Source organism: Oculina patagonica, chromosome 10 (genome assembly GCF_052425735.1).
Source record: "Oculina patagonica isolate OP01 chromosome 10, crgOcupat, whole genome shotgun sequence".
Classification (NCBI taxonomy): Eukaryota; Metazoa; Cnidaria; class Anthozoa; order Scleractinia; family Oculinidae; genus Oculina; species Oculina patagonica.
In genome coordinates this window covers 13085133-13108760 of record NC_135767.1, presented here as the reverse complement: position 1 = coordinate 13108760, position 23628 = coordinate 13085133, and the positions used below count along the sequence as shown (strand labels likewise).

The 23628-nt window shown below is 39.9% G+C and overlaps 1 protein-coding gene across 3 annotated transcripts in view; it reads right to left on the bottom strand.

Moving 5' to 3' along the window:
- The window catches only part of LOC144629174 (collagen triple helix repeat-containing protein 1-like), a 50396-nt gene that overhangs the window by 13692 nt on the left and 13076 nt on the right, over positions 1 to 23628 (bottom strand). Inside the window, exons 2-3 of one of the 3 annotated variants that reach the window (XM_078487385.1) lie at positions 20667 to 20954; positions 10685 to 11170 (exon numbers count right to left, since the gene is read on the bottom strand). In XM_078487385.1, the coding sequence (XP_078343511.1) occupies positions 10814 to 11170; positions 20667 to 20954 (645 nt within the window). In that variant the 3' untranslated portion in view covers positions 10685 to 10813. Of the gene's footprint in view, positions 1 to 10684; positions 11171 to 19181; positions 19892 to 20666; positions 20955 to 23628 lie in introns of those variants that run through there. The other 2 variants (XM_078487386.1, XM_078487387.1) reach the window with 2 other exon arrangements.

The window sequence follows — 23628 nt, the reverse complement described above, 5'->3', positions numbered from 1 at the left end:
GAACCAGAAGAGAACGCTGTTGGCATATTACATGTTATTATATTGTGAAACGGGAACAAACTACGAATACAACTTGAAGGGAAAATCGAAAACTTTTAAACTACAAGTTTCGTGTTCTCTCTTGACTTTATATTTGGTATATGGTTGACTAAAATGTTTCTTCATCAGCAATATTAAAGTGGATTATATTCCCAGAAAACGAATGTATTTCTTACAAAGCACACACCGTTTACTTGTTTACTTGCAGCACATTTACACCATTCTCCGTTTACTAGTGCTCAGCTCAGGCACTTGCGGGTGGCAAATGCTGAGGTTTTGCAGAATACTGCATGACAGTTACATGTATGTTTCACTATTTCTAAGCCTTGATTTCGCTTGTTTGACCCCTCACAACAAAACCTACGGATAATTTAAACAAAAGAATCGAAATAAAAAACCTTCTTGGGCTGTTTTAATTTTATTTTTAGTTTAGAAAACGCGGAGACAAGTTGGGATAACGCCACACCAAAAGCTGGCCAGTATAAATTTTAGTTCTCAACCAAAGAAATCGTCTTAATGAAATGTGTGATTAGCAGGCTTAACAATTCAGCTTAATTCCATACGTAAGATCGCTCCGTGTTTAACAATCCAAAACAACCTCGATTAACACAGTATTAGCACTCGTGTTTGACGCTTGCTTACAGTTGCTTCCATTCGACATGGGCGGTTTTAAACTAGAATAAAATTATGAAGATAATTGTACAAAAACTGACAATTCAACACAACAATTTAATATTCACATTTGACCGTTGTTTTACAGTTGTTTCGTGGTATCATAAACTTTGAAAAAAGCTTTAAGATATGAAGATAATCGCGAGTGAGTAATATTCAAACATGACTGTTTTAAAATTCATAATCTGTTATTGCTTTTACAGTCGTTTCGTGTTATCACGAACTTGTTAACAAGCTTTAAGCTATGAGGATATTCTTGAGAGATCTGACAATCAAACAGGGTTTTGTTTTGCCATTCATTTTCGGTTTTCACAGTTGCTTCGTTTAGTCATAAACCTATCAAGCCGTTTGGCATGATGATGAAAGGCAAACAGTCGAACAGAACTGTTCTAACATCATTCACATTCAGCTCTTGTTTTCGCAATTGTTTCGCGCTATGCATTATAAATTTTACAACAAGCTTTTCTATAGACAATCGTGCTACGAAATTAAACACCGAGCGAGCCTACAAAAAGGCCCCGTTTGGCATTCTGTTGGCTTATATTTACAAAAGTCCTAACAGAGTCCGGCGGCCATAAAAAAAGACGAGCTCCCCAAGTTTTGCTTTTTAATGCGTTCCCCGTTCATTCACGTTAACAGTCAAGTTAACAGTCTTAAATACAATATCATGATATGCTATCAATAATGCTTTCCATACAAGCTTAAAAATTTATTTGTTTACTTGCAGCACGTTTATACCATTCTCCGTTTATCGGTGCTAAGCTCAGGCACTTTGCGGGTAGGAAATTCTGTGGTTTCTCAGAATACTGCATGACAGCTGCATGTATGATTCACTATATTTCTAAGCCTTGATTTCGATCATAACGGATACTTTTAACAAGATAATCTAGATAAAATACTTCTTGGGCCGTTTTAATTCTAGTTTTGGTTTAGAAAACGAGACAAGTTGGTATCACGCCACACCAAAAGCAGTAGCCAGTTGATTTTAGTTCTCAACAAAAGAAATCGTCTTAATGAAATTTTTGATTGGCGGGCTTAACAGTTCAGCTTAATTCCTCATTTAGGATCGCTCCGTGCTAAACAATCCAAAACAACCTCCATTACAAACAGCTTGATAGGTTTATGATTACACGAAGCAACTGTGGAAACAACGACCGAACATGAATGGTAAACCAAGAGCCTGTTTGATTGACAGACCTCTCAAGAATATCCTCATAGCTAAAAGCTTGTTAACAAGTTCGTGATAACACGAAACAACTGTGAAAACAATAGAAAATTATAGATTTTAACACAGTTATGTTTGATTATCACTCACTCACGAATAATTCATATCTAAAAGCTTTTTGTAAAGTTTATGATACCACGAAACAACTTTAAAACAACGGTCGCGAATGTGAATATAAAAATTGTTGTGGGGGATTGCCAGTCTCTCACAATTATCTTCATATCTAAAAGCTTTTTGTAAAGTTTATGATGCCACGAAACAGCTGTAAAACAACGGTCGAATGTGAATATTAAAACAATTGTTTTGAATTATCAGTCTCTGACAATTATCTTCATATCTTTAATCTTGTTTAAAACCGTCCATGTTGAATCCAAACAACTGTAAACGATCGTCAAACCCCGGCGAATGCTGATGAAAGGCAAACAGTCGAACAGAACTGTTCTAACATCATTCACATTCAGCTCTTGTTTTCGCAATTGTTTCGTGCTATGCATTATAAACTTTTCAACCAGCTTTTCTATAGACAATCGTGCAACGAAATTAAACACCGAGCGAGCCTACACCCTTTGGCACTCTGTTGGCTTCCATTTACAAAAGTCGTAACAGAGTAACGGCCATAAAAAAAGACGAGCTCCCCAAGTTTTGCTTTTTAATGCGTTCCCCGTTCATTCACGTTAACAGTCAAGTTAACAGTCTTAAATACAATATCATGATATGCTATCAATAATGCTTTCCATACAAGCTTAAAAAAATAAACAGATATTGTCCAATCCTGAATTCAAATTTTGCGTTCGCCACATGTTTGGCGAATAGCAGGCGAACCAGAAGAGAACGCTGTTGGCATATTACATGTTATTATATTGTGAAACGGGAACAAACTACGAATGCAATTGAACTTGAAGGGAAAATCGAAAACTTTTAAACTACAAGTTTCGTGTTCTCTCTTGACTTTATATTTGGTATATGGTTGACTAAAATGTTTCTTCATCAGCAATATTAAAGTGGATTATCACCCCAGAAAACGAATGTATTTCTTACAATTGAAAGCACACACCGTTTACTTCTTTACTTGCAGCACATTTACACCATTCTCCGTTTACTAGTGCTCAGCTCAGGCACTTGTGGGTGGCAAATTCTGAGGTTTTGCAGAATACTGCATGACAGTTACATGTATGTTTCACTATTCCTAAGCCTTGATTTCGCTTGTTTGACCCCTTTACAACAAAACCTACGGAAAATTTAAACAAGAGAATCGAAAAAAAAAAATACTCCTTGGGCCGTTTTAATTCTATTTTTAGTTTAGAAAACGCGGCGACAAGTTGGGATCACGCCACACCAAAAGCTTGCAAGTTGATTTTAGTTCTCAACCAAAGAAATCGTCTCAATGAAATGTGGGATTGGCAGGCTTAACAATTCAGCTTAATTCCTTATGTAAGATCGCTCCGTGTTTAACAATCCAAAACAACCTCAATTAGCATCCTGGTTTGACGTTTGTTTACTGTTGTTTCGATTCAACATGGACGGTTTTAAACTAGAATAAAATTATGAAGATAATTGTAAAAAACTGACAATTCAACACAACAATTTTAATATTCACATTCAACCGTTGTTTTACAGTTGTTTCGTGTTATCATAAACTTTTTAAAAAGCTTTCAGATATGAAGATAGTCGTAAGTTAGTGATATTCAAACATAACTGTTTTAACATTCATAATCTGTTATTGTTTTCACAGTTGTTTCGTGTTATCACGAACTTGTTAAGAAGCTTTTAGCTATGAGGATATTCTTGAGAGATCTGACAATCAAACAGGCTCTTGTTCTAATAATCACGTTCGGTCGTTGTTTTCACAGTTGCTTCGTGTAATCATAAACCTCTTTAATAACAAGCTGTTTAATATGATGATTATCTTAAAGACAAACAGTCGAACAGAACTGTTCTAACATCATTCACATTCAGCTCTTGTTTTTACAATTTTTTCGTGCCATGCATTATAAACTATTCTACAAGCGCTTTGCATTTTCTGTAGGTTACGCTGAGTTGACGGAAAACCAGGGGGGGCTGGCAGCGAGGCCTGGGACCGAGTCATCCCATTGAAGACAGCGAAATCTCTTAGCAGAATATTTTTAGTAATTGTTTCATACACTGGATAAGCTGATCGATCTTTATTTCTGGACTAGACGCCATGATGGTAAGGGTAGCCATTCTCGAGCAGTTTTTTTTTTTTCAGTAAGACTTATATCAAATCGTAGTTGTTTAATATTGAGAAAGTGCAGAAGGTTTGATATGACTCGTTTTGTTTTATTTCCCAAAGCCTCAGATCAGAGCCTAGTTAGAATTTGAATATAAAAATATAAAATATATCAAAAATAAAATATCGAAATAAAATATATCAAAATATAATTGGCCTACCAGTATTTTATATTTTTTGTTTTGCACCACTTACAATAACATTTTTTCATGTTTAATTAGTGTTGTAAGATTAGGTGGTAATGTTTGCAACAGTTTTCTTTATATTAACTTTTGAACTGAGCACGTCTTCCTGATAATGGCGCTCACTGAGAAAGCTGGTGGGGTAAACTTGCATTTAGATTTTGCCTATCACACCTGTGGGGTGAGAATTGAAACTTGCAGGAGGTTGGTTGGTTGTAGAATGCCCCAGTCATGGTCAGTCACCTTAAACTTAGGGACCATGGTTTGCTGTATTTCCTTGAGAAAAAATGAAACTTGAGTTCTGAGGGGGCTTAAAATGTTTTTGGCAGCGCATTATTTTGAAATGCTTTTGCAAATAAAACAATTATACCGCATGGTGGAGTTAGCAAAGGATCTGCTCCTCGAATCTACATGTGTGTTACCTGGTAGAGACATAATTGAGACGCTGCATGGGATCTGACACTTTTAAAAAAACCTATTGAGACTTACTTAACCTGTTGATTCTTACCTGCCCAACCTGTCCAAAGAAATAATCAATTTCTACGCACATTCAGTTGAATAATTTTCCTGCTGACCAGGAAAAAGTTTCAGATGTAAATGTAAAAAAATGTAAAATGAAAGTTGTTTACAGTGGTCATCCATTAGCTTCAACAGAAACAAGAATGTTAAATGAACATAACAGTTACAAATTCCAACTAGCAGTAGGCAGACCAGTTCTCTATCTACAAAGCATGACCAAGGATTTGATCTCAGGACATCTGAGAACAAATTCAGCTGGTTGCTGGGTAGAGGGTTTTGACCTGGGTTCTCTGGTTCTCTCTGTGGGAGGCGCGGTGGCCTAATGGTTAGCGCGCTCGACTCCGAGTCGAACGGCCCGGGTTCGAGGCCTGGCCGGGGCGCTGCGTTGTGTTCTTGGGCAAGACACTTTACTCTCACAGTGCCTCTCTCCACCCAGGTGTATAAATGGGTACCGGCGAATTTACTGCTGGGGGGTAACCCTGCGATGGACTAGCATCCCATCTAGGGGGGAGTAGCAATACTCCTAGTCGCTTAATGCTACAGAAACCGGGATAAGCTCCGGCTGTATGAGCCTCATTGCTCGGACACAGACTTTACCTTACCTCTCTGAATTACAACACCAGTGCTCCTAAAAATAGTGATAGATGATAGATGTGCATTTTTAGGGTGGGGAAAAACAGTATTGCAATAATAATATTGTAGTATTTTTTTTTATTACCGACAAGGGGTTGCATCCCCATGAGTAGCTCATTTGGAGATGTGAAATTAACCCTGGGAGAGAAAATTAAGTATGGTAGCTCAATGTACTTGTTTGCAACAGTCATTCTATTGTTGATGGGCAAATTTATCATTTTTCCAGTGAGCTGAAGTGTTTCCAGTACATAAGACAAGCATTTACTTTGCCACCTTTATTTGCTGTAATTAAATTGTGATCCCTCTGACCCTGTTCAACCGAAGAATTTACCCAAAACATAATCAACAGTTTCTGTATGTGTTAGCAAGGCACTTCAGATTGCACAGTTTAGGTAATTGATGTCATACCCTCTGCTTTTTCTATTTAAATTTAAGTGAAGAAATTAATTTATTCTTTTTGGATTTCTTTGCCTTGACTTCACCTCGATCTTGCACCGGCAAAGGGGAAAAAAGAAAAATCGAAATCAAATATGAAAACGTTTGTTCTCCTGTGGGCCCATTCGCATGGACATGATGGAAAATGCTTTGAAATTCGATTTTCAACCGAAAGCAACTCGGCACTTCATATGCAATATTCGGTTCTAGAAATAAATGCTCCCATAAAACATTCGATCGATCAGAAGATGAATTTCTAAAAATAAATTCGATGTTTCATACGCAAACTAAGCTTGTATAAAGACACAGAACCAGACTCGTACCCAGTCGTTACTCGTTTTTCCGTTTTCGCTACGTTCGAAGAGGTTGACCTTCCCTTGATGCCTTGCACGCCGCTCAAAAAGCAAGAGAAGCGACTGGGTACGAGTCTGACACAGAACTTGAGATAGGTACTGTATATATGTCTGAATTTATCAAAACCGGTCAAAGAAAAGTGACGTCAGTATTCTTGAACAAGTACGTTACTGCGCGAATTGGCTTAAAACGCCACAAGAAAGGGGAAAAAAAAAGAAATACAGCGCTGCAAGGTGAAGAAGAGAGAGGAGAAGAGAAAAAAAGACTGAAATTCCCTTTAGTTTTTATATCACGCGTTTGCAGCGATTTGCGCTTAAAACGGTGAAAATTTCCTTGACCTGGTTTTGATAAATTCGGACATATATATAAATGTAAACTTTAATAAAGCTAAGTTCAAGCCTACTTGACAAATACGGTAGACTACAGAGTGCTTCGGGCCTTAGCAGGGGCAGTCGTGAAACACTTCGACGCTGTTACTGATTTTCTATATAAGAGAAGGAGACTCGCGATTGAAATATTTTCTTTTACTGGCGTGAAGATGAGATAACACTCGACTGGGAAAATCTCAGCCCAAGCAGTATACACAGAAACTTGTCCCGAAACATGTCACTCGCTCCTTGCTCATTTAAATTTTTAACTGCTCTACTAACCTAAAACAGAGCTGATCCTTCATTCCATTAGTCTTGATTGTCTCAGAACTGCCACAAAAAAACTCTAACGGCAAATAAGCGGCATTGTTAAATAACCAACAGCGAATTCATTTTCTACAGTCAACTCGACACGCGACGCCATGTTGTTTCCTTTTTGCCAAAGCATCGTGCGCATGCTCCGTACGGTTCTCGAATGATTGACAGATTTCTTTACTGGGGCGATCATAGAAAGCTAAAAAGCGGCAAGATCAAAGGTAGCTGCCAGCCCCCCCTGCGGAAAACAAACCAAATCTTTAAAATTAATATACTGTACCTAACCAACAAATAAAAGCTTGCCGCAAGCAAACAGGAGTGGAACTAACCACGCGCAAACCCGGAAAATATCCAGGCCAAAAATCCAACACGAAAGTCCAATTTGAAATCCAAGCTCGATAAAAATCATGAATAGAACCTCTACACTTACCTGTGATCAACAAAATCTCGTGTTCTGGAGTTTAAAAGGTATACCGCTGACCAGTGACTCAATCTGACTCGGACTCGGATGTGAATCATTTTCGGAGTTGACTCAGGAAATGGAATTACTCGCAAAATTTCATCCATGTCCAATACACCCAAACTGGTCCGATTCGTCAAGAATACTTGACGATTCGACTCGTTTCGTACGAAGTCGGTCCGCATTACCGGAAGTCAAGTCCTGGGAGAGAATTATACTAAAAATCTCCTCGTTCTTAAAACGCGCCATCAAACTGGGTCGATTCGTCAAGAGTACTTGACGATTCGAATCGATTCGCACAAAGTCGATCCGCATTTATTTACCGGAAGCCAAGTCCTGGGATAAAATGATAATATTGACCTTCCTCGTTCTTAGAACATGGCATCAAAAGGAGTCGATTCGTCAAGGGTAAATTCGCACGGAGTCGATTTGCATCAACGAAAGTCAAGTCGTGAGACGCAATGATGATATGAACCTTCCTCGTTCTTAAAACATGGACCCAGTTTGAGTATATTGGACAACCCTCCTTAATTGCCACGGGCCAAACTAACCTTTTAGATATGACAAACCATTAGCATAACTCTTTTTTGGAACGTTTTATTTGTCAAGGTATACATAAACATTCTGGTTTGATTTTGCATCAATTTCCGTTATTTTCTGACTTAATTTCTAAGAAAATGGTGAAATCCAAGATAGCGGATCCGGCTATAATGACGTCACTTTACGTCGTATGACAACGCAGCCGACAAAAATTATGTCATCTTGTAGAGTACGTTACGGGCTTTCTACTCAGTGCAATTATTTCCTAAACTGCGTACCGAAAATAACTTATTTATGCTCTACACTCTGTATTGATGAAACACACAAGCAAATAGACAATAAATGAGTTTATTGTATTGGAGGAATAGGTCGAGCAGTGCCATAATACGACCTGTACAAAACACAACTTACATAATACAGAAGAATAAATGGTAGCAAAATACAAAATGAGTCTAAACTGACTCTTACAAAAACTGAATTAATTAAATTCCAATGTGCAAAGGAACATAAAGACGTGAGTCGACTTTATCGCGAACATAGCCGTCTTTAGCTGAATCTGATTTCCACCTTCCGTGAACTTTGAAAAGGCGATCAGGAACATTCAGATTTGCAGCGGAAGTAGCTCCTCCGGACCTGAAGCTGTGATTAGTAAACTTAGAGGGGTCTAACCCAATAGCTAACAACTTCTCCTTAAGAATTTCTCCCGCTCTGCTAGCAGTGAGGGGCTTGGAAGACAAAACATTGCACTTCAAGTTCTTGTCGTACCGTAAGGATCTGAAAATGAAATTCTGAGAAAACAAAGGAACAACTGAGCCTGACAAAAGAAGCTCCTGAATAGCCTCTAAAACAAAATCAGCGTGCATGAGCGCTGAACGGTTATTATCAAAAAATGCATTCTGAGAAACTGTAATAAAAGGTATGGTATACTCCTTGTCAATAACCCGGAGAATGAAATCATTTGCACCTAGAGTAAGCGACCAAAAATTAAATTGAGCTCTGAGCTTACCCTTAACTGATTGAATACGATTGGGAGAATTCTCAAATTCAAAACGCTCCTCGAAAACTAGACCATCGTCTGAAATACCTTCAAGAGTATCATTCACCACTTTCTGGTCAGAAATGGAATTACTGCTGCCCAGAAGAGCCGCTGTCTTTACTTGGGAAACTTTGGAGCTGTTTGTAGGTTGATGGGGCAGTGAAGTATTTGTTGGGGCAATTGACTCTCCAATGACCGGTCTGGCCGCAGGCGAAGCAGATGTCATAACGGCCTTTATCAAAGGCGCCTTTCGACGTTTGAGGACGAAAATTAGTAAAATTTCTTGGAGTAATAGAGGAGACAGTTGATGAAGAACCAGATGACGTGCCTGGACGCTGAACGACCTGTAGAAACGGAAGAAAGGGGAAACTAAGTGACGGTCGATTGAAGGCACTGAAATGACCTAAAGTGAGAGCACAACACGTTGTGAACCTATTTAAATACATCCCAAACAATAAGCGTGATAAACACGCCTAAATGCGGTACGCATTACATAACCTCCATTCCGACACATAATACCAACGCACCGAGCATAAATACATTTATTTCCTAAACTGCGTACCGAAAATAACTTATTTATGCTCTAAACTCTGTAATGATGAAACACACAAGCAAATAGACAATAAATGAATTTATTGTATTGGAGGAATAGGTCGAGCAGTGCCATAATACAACACCGCTAAACGCTAAAGAAAAAAAAGAACGGGCAAAGAAAACGAATGAAAGAAACAGATAAAAATACTCAACTTCTGTCCCGACTTCGCAATGCGGGCGTTCTTCTTCTTTCTCAACGCTCTCTGCTCAGCAGCACGGATCTTCTTTTCGTCTTCAGAACCAGAAGCGACTTCGTCAGAAAGATACTCGTCAACTGCGGCCCAACCTGCTTCAGATTTGTCAGCAATTCTGATGAGCTTGTTTCTTCGCTTTATGGCCTTTGAAGCGGAGTTGAGGGAATCGTCGAGTTTAAGAATCAACGCTGAAACTTGATGATTTTCGGGGTTTTCAAGGTCGACGAGAGATTTCAGCGAATCGACAAAAGAAAGACTCTGGGTGATGTGCTCCAAAGTCTCGATATTGAACTCGAACTGCTTCTTGTTGCCGCTAAACTTGAATGTTAAGTTCGATTCGGACTTAAGTTTCTTAACCAAGGAAGAAGACGACTTGAGTTGATCTTCCGAAAGCTCGCGCTTCAAATGCGAAAACTTCTGATCAAAGTAAGACCTTAAGTCTTCAAGAGTCCCAGCAGAAATAGCTTTTGGAACCTCCTCGCCTTCTTTATCAGACATGATAAACAAGCAAAGACTAAGTGACGGTCGATTGAAGGCACTAAAATGACCTAAAGTGAGAGCACAACACGTGGTGAACCTATTTTAATACATCCCAAACAATAAGCGTGATAAACACGCCTAAATGCGGTACGCATTACATAACCTCCATTCCGACACATAATACCAACGCACCGAGCATAAATACATTAATATTTTGCTGCGCCTTAATAGGACGAAAGCAAACTCAAACCCCCACCATCGTACAAGGAGGGGGGGGGGGGGGGGGCTTGTACGATGAGGACCTCCATGAAAACCACTTTATATGACGAGAGCTTCCTCCTATTATTTATTAGTTATTTATTTATTATTATTATTTATTATATAAGCCTCCCATCTGGTTATAGGTGCACCGTTCTGCTAAATTGCTAACGAAAAAAAATTTACTGTGATGTTATCACTCAGTTTTAGTGCATTTACTACTTGAACTCATTGTTATCTCAGTTCTGATTATGAACAGCACTACTGGGATGGCGGTACTTCTTCAATCATTATCCGGGACACTGATTTCCATCCTGTGTACGCGTCACCCACTGTATGCCCACTCAAGCACTTGCCTACCCAGAGTTCAACTCTAACCGTGCCACGTGCCAGGTTCTCACAATAACCTTCGAAGAAATGATTGCGGTGAACATCAGGACGCACACCATTAAAGTTAGTGTAAGTGAGTGAATCGATCGTCATAGGACCACTGCATTCATTGCCGTTAAACTTAAAATACCATCTGTTGCAAGCAGGATTAGAATTAAGGAGTCGAATGTTTCCCTGGTAGGAGACTCTAAGCGCCGTATTGCTGTGTAGTTTGTTAAAAGAACATTCCTTAAACAGAAAAATGTGAAAATTATTCAGAAATACTGGTTCAACTTGCAAGAGAATTACGCAGAGGAAGTTTTAATGTTAAATATATATATATATATATATAACCCTTTAAAAAGAAGTTGTAATGTAATGTAATGTTTAATAGACACTCATTGCAGTATTAATAACTGAATTACAGAGTAAAAAACAAGCTAAGGTATAAATATAAACTATAAATATAAAAATTACAATATACCGGTATATACAATAAAAGGTTCTATTATAAACAAGCTAGTTCGAGGTGTAATATCGAAAAGTGACGAAGGCCTGAGAACGCTTCGTTCTGCGAGGTTTGATGGTGTTTCGACTTGTGCCGGATCTTAAGTCGTAGTTATGTACAATCTTCTCACGTCGAGGCAAAAAGAAAATGAAGAGGGCTATTTACATCTTGAAGTTTACAGACATACTGCCGGCAAAGATGTTGGCGCCGTTCTCTCAATGAAGTGAGGCCGAGCAGCCGTAATGCCTCGTTGTAGTCGAGGGAAGGACAAATAATAAACATGGCTCTCTTCTGGACTCTCTCAATGTTATTATCTAAAAAGTCAGGAATGTTCTGCCAGACAGGGGCGGCATATTCTAAAATAGGACGCACTATTGTAACAAATACTTTGGCTAATGCTACCGGCGTGGCACCGCATTGCTTTAGTATCCTTAGAGAAAAGAGTCTTTTGTTCGCTTTTTTTGTAGTCCTGTCAATCGATTTATCATTCAAGCAATCAGTCAATCAATCACCAAACGAGCATTCAACTTGTCCATGGAAATAGACACGTCAAAAAATTAAGTGAGTGAAGCAGTTTTAAGCTTTTTTAAAAAAATGTAAAACCATATATTAAGCAGGTGTGATCATGTCAAGCGGTTCTTCATTCAAGCAATCAGTCAATCAATAAATTAACGAACGGAAATAGACACGTCAGTTTCAGTAGAATCGCATAGCTAGGAGAATTATCGCCATCTGATTGGTTATCGAGGCGAGGTATTCACAGTGGAATTGCGAATTGAAAGCGAGGCTGACCAATATTGCACCATAGCAAGGCAGGCAAAATTGGAAACGATTATGTTTTCAAAACTATTTTCTCCGTTACAAAGCAAAAACCTGACCGAAGTTAGGAAGCAGAAGGTTTTCCAGTAGCAGCAATTAAACATTTTCTCCCACCGCATCAGTGAAACAGAAAATAAGAATGTCCGTACCGTAGACAACTCGCGAGTAAATAGCGGTTACGCTTACACGACCACTGTAGAAAGGTTCGCTAAAAGACCAATTTCTCGCGTAGAAGAATAACTGTTTTTTTTGTTAAAGTAGTACCAGGGCCGTAACCAGACTTTTGCTATAGACGAGGCAAGATCTTGCTAGGGGGTTCTAGGGGCATGCCCTCCAGAAAAGTTTGAAATCTAGGAGCTATGAATCTCTGTCACGGAGACATTTTTTTTCATGAGGTATTTCTTGAGAAAAATCAATCTTGTTCAACTGGAGATTATTTTCTCGACAAAACATGTTTTGTTTTTCAATTTGGGTAAAACTCTAGACGAGGCAAGTGCCTCGTGTTACCTCTTGCTAGTTGACTTGACTTGACTTAAACCCTTTCGCTCCCCATGGAGCATAGGTCCACGGAAACCACTGCTCGCCATCGTGTTCTGTTTTGGGCTATCCTTTCAATCTGCGTCCAGGTGTAGCCTGCTTTTCTCGCCTCGTCATCTACCGTCCTCCTCCAGCTGTTTCTGGGACGGCCTCGACTCCTCTTCCCCTGTGGGTTCCATCTCAGTGCCTGCTTGGTGACATTGCAGTTTGTTTTCCTGAGGGTGTGCCCAATCCAACCCCACTTTCGCCTTCTTATCTGGATGTTGATCCTTTCCTACTCAGTTGTTGTCCAAAGCTCTTCATTTGTTATGACCTCTGGCCAGTGAATGCCCATGATGGATCTCAGGCATTTGTTGATAAAGGTCTGCAGTTTGGTGGAGTTCGCTTTTGTTACTCTCCACGTTTCAGAGCCGTAAAGGAGGACTGACTTTACGTTGGTATTAAATAACCGTAGTTTGGTCTTTCTGGAAATCACTTATGATCTCCAAACAGGTGTCAAGATGGTGAATGCAGTTCTTGCCTTTCCGATCCTCACTCGTATGTCCTGATCAGATCCACCGTCCTTGCTGATGTTACTTCCAAGGTACGCAAAGTCCTCCACCTCGTCGATTTCATCCTCATCTAGTTCTATCCTATCTGCATTCTTGGTGTTAACCCTCATCACCTTCGTCTTGGATTTGCTGATCCTAAGGCCCGTCTGCATTGAGATCTTTGCCAGTCTTGTTAGCTTGGATTGCATGCTCCTGTGGTTATGTGAAAGAAGGGCAATGTCGTCGGCGAAGTCAAGATCTTCTAACCGGGTCGTGAGTGTCCACTGTATGCCATCCTGATGTTTTTCTGTCGTCCTCCGCATTATCCAGTCGATGACAAGCAGGAACAAGAAGGGCGACAGCAAGCAACCCTGGCGCAATCCAGTGAGCATCTCAAACAGTTCTGAAAGAACTCCGTTGTGGATGACTCTACAGGTGCACTTCTCGTAGGTCTTCTGTATAAGAGTGATGTATTTCTCTGGGATGCCATAGTGGCGTAGCAGCTTCCACAACACTTCCCTATCAACGCTGTCGAATGCCTTCTCATAGTCCACAAGGGTCGCATAAACAGGAGAGTTCCACTCTAAAGACTGTTCCAAGATGATCCTCAGGGTAGCAATTTGATCTGTGCATGACCTATCTTTCCTGAACCCAGCCTGTTCTTCTCTCAACCGTTTGTCCACCTCTACTTTCAACCTCTCCAGAATTATCCTATTCAGTACTTTTCCGGCCGTTGACAGCAGCATGATTCCTCTCCAGTTCTTACATTCCTTCAGATCTCCCTTCTTTGGAAGTTTGATTAGGTAGCCTTCTTTCCAATCATCTGGTATCTCGTTCGTTTCCCAGATCTTGCCAAACAGTTCATACAGCATTTTGGTCGAGGTGTTTAGATCTGCCTTGATGGCTTCTGTTGGTATGCCATCGGGACCAGCTGCTTTTCCATTCTTCAGTTGTCTGATGGCTCTCTTGATCTCTGCTTCACTTGGCTTACTCTCGCTGACCTGCAAAGGTGTGTTGGCTGGTTGTATGTCAGGCAGCTCGCTTGGCGGAGGTCTATTGAGTAGTTATTTGAAATGATCTGCCCACCTTTTTCGCTGTTCTTCTTGGTCAGTGAGCAACTCTCCACTCTTGTCTCTGACAGGTCTTTCCGGGATCTTTCTATCACCTGCCAGTTTCCTTGTGATGGAATATAGCTCTTTTGCATCGCCTCTGCCTGATGCCTCCTCTGCCTGTCGCGCGAGGTCTTCCACAAAGTTCCTTCGGTCGTTTCTGATGCTACGTTTAACTTCCTTGTTGACTTCCGAGTATCTGATGCGAGCTTCTGCTTTCTTAGCTCGTGTTCTGCTGTGATTCAACGTCTCCTTCACCTTCTTCCTGGCTTCTATCTTCTTCAGGGTGTCTAGACTCAAAAAGGTCTTATGCTGTTTGCGCTCTCTTCCCAGCGTTTCCTCACACGTCTCCTTCCATGCATTTTTCATGGCCTGCCACATTTCGTTGACTGTGCTTTGGTTCTCCCTTTCCTCCCGATGCTCTTCATTTTCTTGAAGGCTTGCCAACACTTGGTACTTGTTGGAGATGGTGAGTTGGAATCTGTTCTTTATCTCATCGTCCTTCAGCATCCTGATGTTGTACTTATGGCTTATTTTCTGCATGCCAGTGTTATAGCTCTTCAGCTTCAAACGGCATTTGCCTACAAGAAGGTGGTGGTCTGAAGCAACATCGGCCCCTCTCTTTGCTCTAACATCAAGCAATGACCTTCTGAACTTAGATGATATGCAGATATGGTCAATCTGGTTCTCAGTTCTGCCGTCTGGAGAGACCCAAGTCGCCTTGTGTACCCTCTTGTGCGGAAAAACGCTTCCGCCGATGACAAGCTTGTTGAAGGAGCAAAAGTCAGCAAACAGCTCTCCGTTCTCATTCATTTCACCAAGACCTTGCTTTCCCATAACTGTCTCAAAACTTGTATTGTTGCTCCCCACCTTTGCGTTAAAATCCCCGAGCAACACTATCAAGTCCTTTCTAGCTATTCTATCTATGACACCTTGCAGCCTCTCATAGAAGTCAGTCTTTGCCTCATCATCAGCTTCGTTCGTCGGCGCGTAGCACTGAATGAAGGTGGCTTTTCCGATCTTAGTGTAAAACCTTGCTGTTATTATCCTGGATGATACTGGGTTCCATCCTATGAGTGACTTCGCAGCTTGTGGAGTCAGCATAAATCCAACACCCTCTGTGTGGGGAGCATTTGCATCCTCGTGACCTGAGTATAGGACAGTCTGCCCTGTTGACAGCCTTATGCAGCCTGACTCGATCCATCTTGTCTCACAAAGGCCCAAGATTGACAAGTTGTAAGTGGTCATCTCAGCAGCAATCTGGGCAGCTTTACCTGCTTCGTACATGGTGCTGACGTTCCACGTGCCAAATAGTGTGGTTGTCTTCGGGGTAAGGAGAGGGGTCGGCATCGCTGCTTCCCTTCGGCTTTCACAGCGGTGCGTCATACTAGCCCCCGAAGGGGCATTCTCTCCTCCAAAGGCAGATGTGATTTTGTGCATGTTTCCCATGGTTTCTGTAATCATTAATATCCATTTGATGGGTGATTAGCCCTTCAAACTTCACCAGAGCCCCGTTAGCCAGGGGTTTTCAGGGTTCCGTGCAGGCCTTCATGGCTACCGTAGCGGCCCGGAGGAACGAATCCTCCACCATACTTCGCCCTGGACGGCAATCCCCTACTTTCCTGTTACCAGCTACCACGGCGAGGACGAGGGGTTGGACTTTGGTAGCTTTGGGGTTGGACTTTGCTAGTTACGGCACTATAATAATTTTGATAATTTAACAGTAATGCCGTGCTCGTACAATAAAATCTACACGAAACAAAAGAAATCAACGACAATAACTGCGTGCTGTAATGTCGATAAAAACAAAAGACAGTTTTATGGAAATTATTTTGCAGTGAAAGCTTCAAACTTTCGATAAATAAGGACTTTGTATATTCTTTAACTGGTACTCACGATGTGAAAAGGGGTTTCTGGAAGTCAACAAGTCGTACACACAGCGAACCGGGGAATCCCGCAAACTAATGTGCTTGCAAACTAATGTGTTTCTGCAAATCCAGCTTATTACAATGTGATATACGTAAAAACTGCTTCCAGTTACCTCAGCGTGTGTTCTTTAAAAACAGACTATTTTTAACCTGACCAAATCCAATATTTTGTTTTGAAAAGGAAACACTTCCAAATGTCTTCCAAACAAGTGCTCTTAAAGAATACTGTAGAGTCTGTAGAAATTAAATGCAAGCGTGTCCTTGAAATGATCGACATTCACTGGATCTCGTTATCATCACAAGACGACTTCTAGATAAGGACAACATTCCAGCACGATATACCGTAAATATCGATTATAATAGGCCCTTATCGACAGTGCTAGTAAAAGTAACGTATTTTTCCAGATAATGTTCAAAATTGTGCTCGTCTTTGAAAATTGTTCTACTCTTTCTTAAAGTATGCTTTTTGGTGCGATCGTGAAATGGGACTTTTTTGACGTCATAAAGACGCTTCCTGGTCTTGTATTTGTCTTTGGTTTGCCTCGATATCTAGTAATTAAAGCGGGTTATGGGCGGCTGCTTTCCTCATAACTGCAAGTTGTTTGATGCCATTTTGTTGCCTGCTTAAGCTAGAACTGGGAATGACGCAATCTTTACTCAGTCCTCTAGACGACGAAAGACGCAGACGAACGAATATAAACAGAACAATTGACAGAACTTAAAAGTCATCATCTTAGAGACCAACCAAGTCATGACTCTGGTAATTTTCCCTTTAAAATACAAAAAATATGCCGATTAGGCTTCAAAGATTATGCTAGCAGTGCTACTCTTATCAAAAAGTGCACGGGTATACGGACAGATCAGAGATAAAGCAAGAAGACAAGGAAAGATGCCTCGGATGAATATCTGAAGTTTCCCCGTTCTCTTCTTTTATCCCGATCATGTCATTTTCTCCCTGGGATACCCGCATGTCCTTTTGTTTACATTGGGCCGCGTTCTCCTTTTCCTCATAACTCCCCATTGGGTCATTAGGGCCCACTTACGCCAATTTTCCCTGGGGTCCGCATAGCGCCAGGTAAAAATGAGCTTAGTTACAATATGTGTATATTCGCAGGAGAATTTATAATTATGTGAACAATTTCATACTTTCAATTCAAATGTGATTTATTTTTGGAACACCGCCTCCTCGCCTTCTGCCTATCTTTCTATTTATTGCTAAAAAGGCACAAAGCCAGTCTTGAAGATAGAAAATCCAAAATTGTTTAGAGGAAGGGGCAGCATCTTAGGAGAAAAGGGTTAAAAAGTGTTCAAGGCAGTCGAAAACTGAAAGTATTTAAAATTAAAGCAGCTAGGTCATGGTAATTTCAATTTCTGTTTACGTTCGTTAATTGTGAAATCTAGACCTGGCGAAGGAACAGTCTTATTGGTAAAAGAACGGCCACATAACAAACAAGCACGATTTTTAAGTTGTAATATATCAAACACAAGAGACAGTGTTTCATCGAGAAGAGAGTTGAAAATATGACACGCAGCTGAGTATTCTTTACAAAATTAGAGGTGTTTGGATAGCCGATGAAACACTGTCTCTTGTGTTTGATACATCTTCTCAATCGAAACAAAACTACGGTTCGGAGCGCGCAGAAGCGGCTGTATTCGCATACTAAAACAAAACCTACGGAGTAAAAGGAGAAATAAAATCGTAAAAAATGTGCTTTTTAAAAACGGGTATCCAAACCTCCTTCACGATTATGATTTTCTTTGTGTTAACTTTATGTCATGAGTGCGTTTCAAGATAGATATATCCAACACTTGAGACAGTGTTTCATCAGTTATCCAAACACATCGAATTTCGTCAAAAATACGTCGCATTTTCAACTCTCTTCTCGGTGCTTGGATATCCCGATGAAACACTGTCTCTCGTGTTTGATATTTTACATATAAAATGAGAGAAACTTGAAAAAAAAAATGAGCCGACATTGCTACATCTACCCAAATGCATTCCGTTTTATTCTTCTCCGGTTTTGTCCATCAATGTTCCTTGTTGGCTTTTCTTTTTCTTTTTACTTGAGTTCTTCTACAGTTCAAGCCGCTTTTTGTATTCTTCAGTTACGACCAGTTTTTAACTGCTGAAATTGCCTAAAATGTCTAAAATTGTACCCCTTAAAATGTCTTAATACTCTTGTCTCTCACTGTAGGCTTTCCAGAGAGATCAAGTTAATTTTTCTCGTGAAAAGCATGATGTTTTTGTTTCTCTTATGTAAAAAGGCCATGCTAAACGATTTATTCACGGCATTTTCTGCTAATCGGTTATTTAACTGCGCGTATTTTTCCGATCTCAAGGCAGAACTGATTTATTCTTTTTATATAGTATCAAATTCTGCTTGAATCCTTTGTTATTACCCGGCGTATTAAATCAAACGTTCAGTAATCGAACCCAATCGGACACAAATCATTCGATTGGGTTCGGTAATCGAACGTAATCGAACTCACAATAAAATTTGGTCAATCGAACATAATCGAGCGTTCGATTACCGAACAGTCGACAATCGAGGAAAATCGAACGTTATATTACCGAACAGTAGACAATCGTACCCAACTCCTGTTTGTCTATATTGCGGACATTTTGTACGATGCACCGTCCCCCTGATTAGTCCTGTGTGATTAACTTATCAAGAGACAGATCCGAACAAAATCAAATCGGATTGAGCTCGTTAGTGTTCGATTGGTTCGAAAATCGAACTCACGATAGATCATCCCATCCAGGGGAAATAGCAATTTCGCTTTTTGCTTTATGCTTCAGAAACTGAGATAAGCTATGGAATAGTAGACTAGTTCGGTTCGAATGCGACTTAACCATTTACTTTACTACGCAGAGAAACTGGGACTATATACAAAGTAAGTTTTAATGTACCCGCAGCTTTAGTCCGATATTACAGTTTTTTCTTTTCATAGTACTCGATCATGAACTTTAACTCCTAGAAACATTTAAATCTAAAGAATATAAATAAAAATAAAACATAGCAAAACACCAAAAGGCACTTCTTAACGGAAACCTGCATGCAAATGTTATGTTATGCAATTGATATTTAAGGAATGTTCTTGCAAAAATTTTCTGTGATGTTATCACTCAGTTTTAGTACATTTACTACTTGGTCTCATTGTTATCTCAGTTCTGTTTATAAACAGCACTACTGGGATGGCGGTACTTCTTCAATCATTATACGGGACACTGAATTCCATCCTGTGTAAGCATCACCCTGTGGCCACCGAGGGCACTTGCCTACCCAGAGTTCAACTCTAACCGTGCCTCGTGTGAGGTTTTCACAGTAACCTTCAAAAGAATGAGGGCGGAGGATATTTGAATTCCCACCAGCCCAGTCGGTGTAAAGGACTGAATCGATCGTCATGGGACCACTGCATTCACTGCCGTTAAACTTAAAATACCATCTGTTGCAAGCGACATCGGTTAGGACACGAATGTTTCCCTGGTAGGAAATCCTAAGCGCCGTATTGCTGTGTAACTTGTTAAAAGAACATTCCTGAAACAGAGAAATGTGAAAATTATCCAGAAATACTGATTCAACTTATTCTGGCAAACGAATAAGGCACAAAAAAGTTTTAAGTTTTTAAAGAATGAAAAACCATATATTAAGCAGGTGTAATCCTGTCAATCGATTCTTCATTCAATCAATCAATCAATCAATCAATCAATCAATCAATCAATCAATCGATCAATAAATAAATAAACGAGTCATTCAACGAGTCCACGTAAATGGACGCGTCAGTTTTTAATAAAACCCGGCAGAAAAACGTTACAAGACTAATTAGTTGTCAGTTTATTCACCCTGTCGTGGGTCTCATTTTTCTCAGTTTGGATAAACAGCCACCTGCTAACTAGGGCGTGCTCATAAAGGAACAACGTATTCTGATTTGACTCATACTTTCATTTTACACAATTTAATATCGTATAGATAAAAACAGTAACATCTTAGTCACGTAACTTCTATCATGTACACTCAAAGGAACTCATTTTTCCTTCAGTAGACCGTGACCAAATTTTTCGCACCTTAGTTTTCAATTGATGCCGTACTTATTTGTGTCCTCTTTCTGAGATTCGACAACTACCAGTAGTCCAGTCCGCCCTAAATAAGGCGAGGAAGGGAGAGTTCTGGGACTGGTCTTTCACTATGTTAAAAAATACTAAACGCCTTTACCTTATCCATCATTTAATAATGGAATCATTGGAACTTTCATTATTATACTGGAAACCGCACTTGAGCTGAGAAACTTAATAAAAACTAATTTGTTACTAACTTTTATTTTCCCGTTGTCCGTGTCCGTTTCTCCTTTCCATACACATTGTTTCCAGTTAGCCAGCTGTCTTTGGTCAATGTTCGCTGCGTCTCCTTTCTCCCCCTTCAAACCCGTGGGGCCTATTGATCCGGTGTTCCCTGTTGCTCCTGGTGTTCCCCGTGTTCCATTGTTTCCTTTCTCTCCCTTGGGGCCATCCTCACCCGGACAACCAGGGGCTCCCGGCATTCCTGGCATGCCGTTCAACCCGGGCATCCCCGGCTTCCCCGGCATTCCGCAAGAAGAATTTGACTGGTAAATAGTAATAATAAAAAAGATAATGTTTTGCAACCGTCAAAAACCAAATAAACCATTATTGGGTTTCTTGTGCTTCTCACCCTTTGAGAGCGGGGGAGGAAGTTCTTTTTCCCACGGCGTAGTATTTCTTGTACCCGTTTTATTACGTTCAGGATATCCGTGTGCCTATGAGTCAATCATCGTTTATCGTTTATCTTTCATGTCACTGTTTAAACCTATGTGTTTTTTTAAAAAAAATCCGACCTATCCATTCTCTCCAATTACGCCCATGAACATAACGAGTCTTGTGACCCCTCCCCCGCCTAAAAAGAATATCTTCGTAATTATAAGCCTTTCTTTCCCACCCAACCCAAGAAAAAAACTTAAAATTGACTAAATTGATGACTGCAAAATTTTGTGTAACAAATAAGGAAACGGTAGTTTTCATTCAGTAGTTATGCCGGAGAAAAAAAAAAAACAACTGGTCTACTCTTTACCCTCAGTACCGAATTAACCCCCATCGAAGCTCCTATTATCGCCTCGATGAGGTAAATGCCAGTTTCTCTTGAGAGGAGTCGTATTTGGCTCCATCGATGCTCCTATCGTCCTCTCGATGGGGCTAAATACGTTGCTCTTATTAGGACCAGCTTGTATTTGTACTTCCTCCGGCATAACTACTCATCTCATGTGAGCGCCGCGAGTGGCTGCAAGACCACCGGAACCTCTTTCTTGATCTTGTTTTGCGTCTAAAATATCTCTAGCGTGGCGAACGCCGAAAAATATCTTCTTTTAAAGGAAGGTGTGGCACCTATTATATATTAATGATCGAGAGGTGCATTTTTAACTATCTCAGGCTAACAGCGAAGTAAACATTTTTCAAAAACCTCTGTCTTTGCTTGTCCCCATTAAACATTACACCTTTTTTACATAAACCTCATAACCTGCAAAGAATCACCCTTCATTGCACCCCTCTTATCATGGTTGTATTCGCAAGGTAAAAAAATATATATTTTAGTGTGGACGGTTATGGCAAACAAAACTGGATAAGAATTAGGTAAGCTTATATGTCAAAGTAGTCTACAGTAGAAAAATTGGTATTGTGTGATGGCAATTCCACTTTCAGCCTAGCTAGAAGAGCTAAAAAATGCCTTACAATAAAATTGATCATTCTTAAACAATAAAAATTTGCTTTTCATGGACTTAAGAATAAAACTATTATTTTATTAAGCCAAATTCATCTTTCACTCGTGATTTCTCGAACGAATTAAAATAAAATTAATTAGGTTGATTTGGTCAATTGATTTGAAATTGATGGGCATTCCCCATGAAGTTATTCTCAGCCAAATCATCGACATGCAAACTCGATGGGTTTTGCCAGAATGAGTTTCCGCTAGATTTGTCATGGAACGAATTAATATAAGCTTAATTAAGCTTATATAAAATGCTGTCAAACGAAATAATAATACCGGATGCAAAGCACTTGTCAGATGTTGCTTATATAGTATAACTATTTCATGCCGCTCCTAGATCATGGAAATACATTGCTGCTTCCTTTTAAATTTTCATGTGAACGTGGTCAGGCTTTCTTTCTGGTGGCGGCTGCAGAAATGTGACTGTTTAAAACCATGCATTCTTAGGCTTAATGGTACAGCGACAGTGAATGCCTTTTAAATTTTCACCCCTTTCTCCAAAATATTAGTCGATCGCAGAATTGTTATGATCAGCCAACTTTGAGATGTACCTTAAGTTTACCTTATCGTTTCGATCACGTACAACACGTCAACATGTACCGGCCATCTTCAACGAAAGTTTCCTCGTTAAAAGGCATAAACACACGTAAATAGAGTTTTTAAGCTGTGTTCCATTGGAGAAAAATAATCCAATAGCAATGTTCAGGTTGAAATTGTCAAAAACAGCATCAAACAACAGATTTCAGCCATCGTCCCGTCGAGTGTGACTTTGTCATGAATCACAAAGGGGGGACCGCACGTATTGTTTATGCCGGGAAGACCGCGCAACGCTTCTGAAACATTCCTCGTTTACTCGACCCGACAAAACATGGTATTTGAATGATACTCATTTTTTTTAAGAAGCTTCGATACCCTTTCAGCCATCGTCCTACTGAAAACCGTTTGAGGATTTATGAATTTATACCGACGGCTACCGACTGAACCACACGACACTGACTCCCCCGGAAAGAAGAAAATCAACGATGGTCGCCAAATTTATGCTATTGGCGTTAAATGTCTCCTTTATTTATTAACTTTACTTTCGGCAAAATAACAGTTTCATAGAGAAGAGATTTTTCAAAACTCTTAAAGGCAAGTTCACTTTTCGATTTAAACTTGCAATATCCGTTTATTTACGCAATTTCTAAACTTCTGGCTTACTTTTCGTTTACTTATGCTTAAAAAGTGGAGGTATAATTACCCAGACGCAATAAAATATAAACATTGCTAGAGAACCACTGCTCAAACTTGCCAATTTATGCTGAATCAAAGGCTCATTGAGCCACGACTGAATTTTTTTAGCAATATTTGCATTTGATTTCCATTTTTTGAGTATGTATGAGCAGCAGGTGTTTCAAAATACTTCTTTTATGCACTTAAGAGCAGAAACGAGAAAACATGACGATGTGCGACAGTTAAATCGAACATGTTCGTTGCATATTGCAAGCATGGATGAAAAC